Below are 5,887 nucleotides of genomic sequence, written 5' to 3'. Positions count from 1 at the left end.
AGGATTTATACAAAACGGATAACTCACAATGATACTTAGAGAAGAAGATCGAAGCAGACGTTGGCGAAAATGTTCTTGCTATCGTCGAGAAAATCATCGCTTGGAACCGTACCTCTTTAGATTTTCCACAAATTAAATCCCTCTCTACTAGATGTTCTCCTTGCACCTTTGCCCATTGCCCATGATCAACTCTAATCCCTTACCTTTACAATTACTCTTAGACATTATATAAAGAGAAGAATCTATTGACATGTAACGGATTCTATAATGACACATAATGGAGGAGGATGAATATAAATGGACACTTTTCATCGTTTCTACGTTGCAATTAATATAATGTCCAATATGTAGTGAGAAATTTGTTTAAAATTTTTTAAAGATAATTTCGAGACAAGGTCGGCTGACGAAGGCTCATTATATAATGGCAACTAGTGTAATATTTGTTATATGTCAAGCTCAAAATCGATTTGGTTTCGAAAATAAAGTGTCTTGTTTTGAAATGATGTATATCTATCGTTTTTTTATTTTTATATATTTTTACCGTTCCAGAAAAGAAAAACAATAGAATAAGAGAGATGGCTACGTGATAAAACAAAATAAATAAGAAAACTAAAATTTGAATGAATATTTTAAAAGTTGATATTTGAAAGTACATAAAATAAATTATACTTTAAATTTAATCCTATAAGGAAATTAAGGAGATGATGATTTATTGCAGAGTCATCACATCCTTCGGTCCCCTACAAATATTTATCATGGCAAACCTTTCTTCGAGAAACGCCTTCGGCAATTATGACTTGAAATGGATTTTGAAAGATCAATCAGTTACCACGTGTATGACTCCTTACCACGATAAAATTATACAAAAATGTATTTAATAATATCTACAAAATGAGACGTGTAGGCATATTTAAATCGGCAATTTAACAAATGAGCGCTCAGACATTGAAAATATTTGAAATATTTAAATTTTAAAATAATTTTGATAATTTAAATTCATACAACTTTAATATCTTTCTCTCGTCTTCTCTCTCCACTCCTAGAAAATAAATCTCCCTATTTTTCATCTGTCAATTTATATAACTCAAATTTATTTATTTTTAATTTAACTATTAAAATCAGAACCAACATTTGACCTCCAAACTCTACTCTTTCATATCGTTACAAATTCGTAGAAATTTAAATAGTTTAAGTGCATCAGTGAATTTCAATCAAAATTTATTAATCGACCTATAAAATTTTGAATGCACTCATTTCAAGTCTTGTGAGATTTTGAAATGCCAAGGAATCTAAATGTGCACTCCTTTATTATTTTCGGACTCCTCTAGCAGTGCCAAGGAAAAAAAAGTCTTCAACTAAAATGTTTGAGTCTGATCTCTTAGAGGCAAGGACGATGTTAGATCTGAGAGTAGACCAAGATTAAGTTAAGCCTGATATGGAGAGACCAAGTCCAACTTGGTTCTGGTTTACTCTCATATCAAGTCCAACGTAGTCCTGGTCTTCGAGAGACCAAGCCCAAGCCCAAGCATTATAACTTAAAGCCTGAAATAAGTAATGGAAGTCAAGGTGCTCTAGTATTATGCTAACTTTAAGTTAAAATACTTGAGTATGGTCTCTCGGACTCTAGGATCATATTGGGCCTGATCTGAGAGTAGTCCAAGCTTAAACGTTCTAGTTGAAGATTTGTTTTCTTCTTGACATTACTGGGGAAGACCGAAAATAGTAAAAGATGACACATTTGAACTCCTTGACACTTTAAAAACTAATAAGATTTGAATGAGTGCAATCAAAATTTTTTAAATAGATTAGTAGATTTTAACTGAAATTTACTTATAGATTTAAACTATTTAGATTTATTTGAATATACCATCTTATAAAAGAGTAGAGTTTGAAGAATATAGATTTGATGTTAAATCTTAATTTTAATTTTAGTAGTTAAATTTAAAAAAAAAATTAAAATAAATTTGAATGATATAAATGACAGATGAGAGGAAAAGAGAGATTGAGTAGAAAGAAAAATGGAGAGATCTGTTAGGATGGTATGCATATAAAGGATAGAAATAATTTTTATATTTAATTTTTTGAATGCCGATAAGATGCTTTGAAAGTAAAAAATTAAAATATATAGTTGACAAGAGGGTTAGAATAGGAAGATCATCCAAATCAATAAGTCATTTCGTCATTCGTAATGTATGGCAAGTGATTTAAAAATTTCTTAAATCTACGTGGCGTTTTAATAAATTCTCGTTTAAATTATAAAAGGATTTTAAAATGAAGCAATAAAAGTGCAATATAATTAGAATTTTTCTCATATTTTTAAGACCACTCGGCTTTTGAAAATCACACACGGACAAAATTTGAAGGGTTTGTCACTTATGTGTAATTTTTGGAAATGGCAACCACACAAGGACAAGAGTAACTAGATAAATAATTGCAGCGAGTGGCGGGGAATGCAACATCCCGCCAATGGATGACTTCGTCTTCCTCCTCCTCACCCTCTCCCTTTGCGTCGCCGCCAGGTTTCTTCTCCCCTTCCTATCAACTAGCAGGCGGCGGAAGCAGAGCGCAGGCGGTGACGCCCTCAGTCTCCCTCCCGGCCCGACCTATATCCCCCTCCTCACGCCCATCCTGTGGCTCCGCCGCTCAGCGTTCGAAGTCGAGCCCTATCTCCGCCTTCTTCGACGAAATCACGGTCCCGTCTTCGCGCTCCGCATCACCTCCCTACCGGCCGTCTTCGTCGCCGACCGACGCCTGGCCTACGAGGTGCTCATCCGCCAGGGCGCCGTCTTCGCTGACCGCCCATCGACGAACCCGGCCAACCGCCTGCTCTCCAGCGATCATCACAACATCAGCTCGGCCTCCTATGGCCCGAAGTGGCGCCTCCTCCGCCGAAACCTGACCTCCGGGGTCCTCCATTCCGCCCGCATCCGGCGCTTCGCAGAGTCCCGCAGGTGGGTGCTAGGGATACTCCTGCAGCGGCTGCGAGCCCGGGCGGACGCCGACGGTGGCCTCGTGGTGGTCATGGAGAGTTTCCAGCACGCCATGTTCTGCTTGCTCGTGCTCATGTGCTTCGGCGAGAAGTTAGACGAGAAGGCCATCGGCGACATCGAGAGCATGCAGAGGAATCTTCTCAAGTTAGTCCCCAAGCTTAACGTCTTCGCCATATTTCCCCAAATCACCAAGATCGTGTTCCGGAATCTGTGGAATAGAATGATCGGCATGCGCCGTAGGCAAGAGGAGCTCTTCCTTCCTCTGATCCAAGCGCGGAGGGGGCTCAACCGCAGTACGGGACAAAAAGAAGAAGAAGAAGAAGAAGAAGAAAGGGCTTACTCGTATGTGGATTCGCTGCTGGGAGTACGGCTCCCGGAGGACGGAGGAGAACGAGAGCTCGACGACAGTGAGATGGTATCCCTCTTCTCCGAGTTCATGAGCGCCGGCACCGACACAACTGCGACCGCGCTGCAGTGGATCATGGCGCACCTAGTGAGGGACCCGCGGGTACAGCAGAAGCTATTCGACGAAATCCGTGAGGTAACGGGGGAGAATCACGAGGTGAGCGAGGAGGACGTGCTGCAGAACCGGCTGCCGTACCTGAAGGCGGTGATCCTGGAGGGGCTGCGGCGGCACCCGCCCGGCCACTTCGTGCTGCCGCACATCGCGGCGGAGGACGCGGTGTTGGAGGGGCACCTGATACCTAAAGGCGCGGCGGTCAATTTCACGGTGGCGGAGATGGGGTGGGACGAGGAGGAGTGGACGGCGCCTATGGAGTTCCGACCGGAAAGGTTCTTGGCTGGAGGGGAAGGCGAGGGGGTGGATCTGACGGGGAGTCGGGAGATCAAGATGATGCCGTTCGGGGCGGGGCGGAGGATATGCCCAGGGATGGCCCTCGCACTGCTCCACCTCGAGTATTTCGTGGGGAATCTGGTGAAGCAGTTCGAGTGGAAAGCCGCGGTCGAAAGCGAGGAGGTAGACCTGACAGAGATGCTCGAATTTACCGTCGTCATGAAGCATCCCTTGCGAGCTCGGATTACTCCAAGAAGTACTATGCAGACGGTCCGTGTCTAGGACTGGAGTTTCACCGTGGGCCGCAGTACGTTGTTGTTCATGATGCTATTGCTATATGAAACCGAATAGAACTAAATCTGCATATTTGGACAATAGAATTAAACATCTTGAATCTCAGTCATTTGGCCCGGTCCAATTATATATGTCAAATTATTATTATCAGTTAATTTTAATTAGCTTATATAATAATTAGACGTTTTAAATATATTTCTTTATGATCATCTTTTCAAAATTATATTCATAGCGCAACCATATGAGTTCTCATATTTGTCAACTCAAAAAATCTTTATATGATCTTCGATAAGTTCCTCGTACATAATTTCATCGATTATATATTTAATTAGTTACAAGCTTAAAGATTTTCTGAATCAAATATTGACTCATTTTTATTTCACAAATATAATGATGGATTTATGATATTTTTTTTTCTTATTTATGTGGATGACATCCTAATAACTGACAACTATCACAAAGATATTATAACTTTATTAAGTCTTCTCCATCAAGAATTTCCTACTCGAGATTTGGGTATTGTTCATATTTTCTTGGTATTGAACTTATTCCATATGAAGATGATTATCTCCTCTCTCAAAGTAAATACATTATTGAGCTTCTTTAAAAAGCTAAAATGGATAGAGCATGTCCGGTCTCTACATCTATTGCTATAAACAACTTCTTTGCAACTTCATCATCTCCTGTGATGTCTGATCCATAAAACTATAGAATCATTATTGGAGCCTTACAATATGTCACTATCACACGCCATAATATTACCTTTACAGTAAATTGTACTTGTCAGTTCATGCATGCTCCCACTGAACAAAATTGAGGTGTAAAAAGAATATTTCGCTATCTTAAAAATATAGATCTGCTACATTAACGAACCCCCTAATGCCGACCCCATGGATATGGAGGGAGATACATACAGGTACACAGGCGTCAGGCGCATGGTGGGGTAAGCCCTAGGTCGTCAGTTCCTGAGAATCGACCCCTGACCATTACGCTAGATATGTCATGCACTCATCGTCTGTGCTACGCCTTAGGGGCTATACTTCGCTATCTTAAAGGTACTATTCTATATGGTCTGCTTTTATATCGTCAATCGTCCCGAAATTTACATGTCCATAGTGATGTGAATTGGTCAAGTTCTCATAAAAGAATACGCTCTACCAGTGGATATGCAATATTTCTTAAACGAAACTTTATCTCATGGAATTTGAAAAAGCAACCTATAGTATCTCGTTCAAGCACTGAGGCAGAATATAAAGCAATAGTAAATATAACATCCGAAATTATTTAGCTTCAATCAATTCTTTCTGAACTTCATCTTGTATCAAATATTATACCAAAAGTTTGGTGTGATAATATTGGAGCAACATATCTCACAACAAATCCAATCTTTCATGCTCGTACAAAACTTGTGGAAATTAATTTTCATTCTGTTTGAGAGCGTGTGGTGACTCAACAATTATCGGTTTCTTATATTTCTACGGAGGATCAAATTGTTGATATCTTTACTAAGTCATTACCCAAGCAATGTTTCAACAAGCTAGCAAGCAAACTCAACGTCAAAGATCTCCTGTCGAATTTGTCAAGGGGTAAAAGAGGATCATTCAATATAGTTACACCAAAATAAAATTAGGATCTATTAATTATTCCCTTCAGTGATTAGTCTGTCAATTGACGAAGCTTATAATATTTCTTTTATTTATTATTCTGTCAATTGAATAAGTCTTATAATGTATTTATAAATTGTCCCTTTATAAACAAACCAACATAATCAACAATTTTATTATTTCATCTCATTTCTAGCTAATACGGG

General features: G+C 39.5%; 1 protein-coding gene across 1 annotated transcript; it reads left to right on the top strand.

Moving 5' to 3' along the window:
* The first annotated feature begins 2,433 nt into the window (after window positions 1-2,433).
* On the top strand, window positions 2,434-4,254 carry LOC122010208 (cytochrome P450 89A2-like). The gene is made up of 2 exons (XM_042566668.1): window positions 2,434-3,134; window positions 3,210-4,254. The coding sequence occupies exons 1-2, from the start codon at window positions 2,467-2,469 to the stop codon at window positions 4,063-4,065; spliced, it is 1,524 nt and encodes a 507-aa protein (XP_042422602.1). The 5' UTR covers window positions 2,434-2,466; the 3' UTR covers window positions 4,066-4,254.
* The last annotated feature ends 1,633 nt before the right edge of the window (window positions 4,255-5,887 follow it).

Source organism: Zingiber officinale, chromosome 8A (assembly GCF_018446385.1).
Source record: "Zingiber officinale cultivar Zhangliang chromosome 8A, Zo_v1.1, whole genome shotgun sequence".
Lineage (NCBI taxonomy): Eukaryota > Viridiplantae > Streptophyta > Magnoliopsida > Zingiberales > Zingiberaceae > Zingiber > Zingiber officinale.
This window is presented reverse-complemented; position numbering and strand designations above follow the sequence as displayed.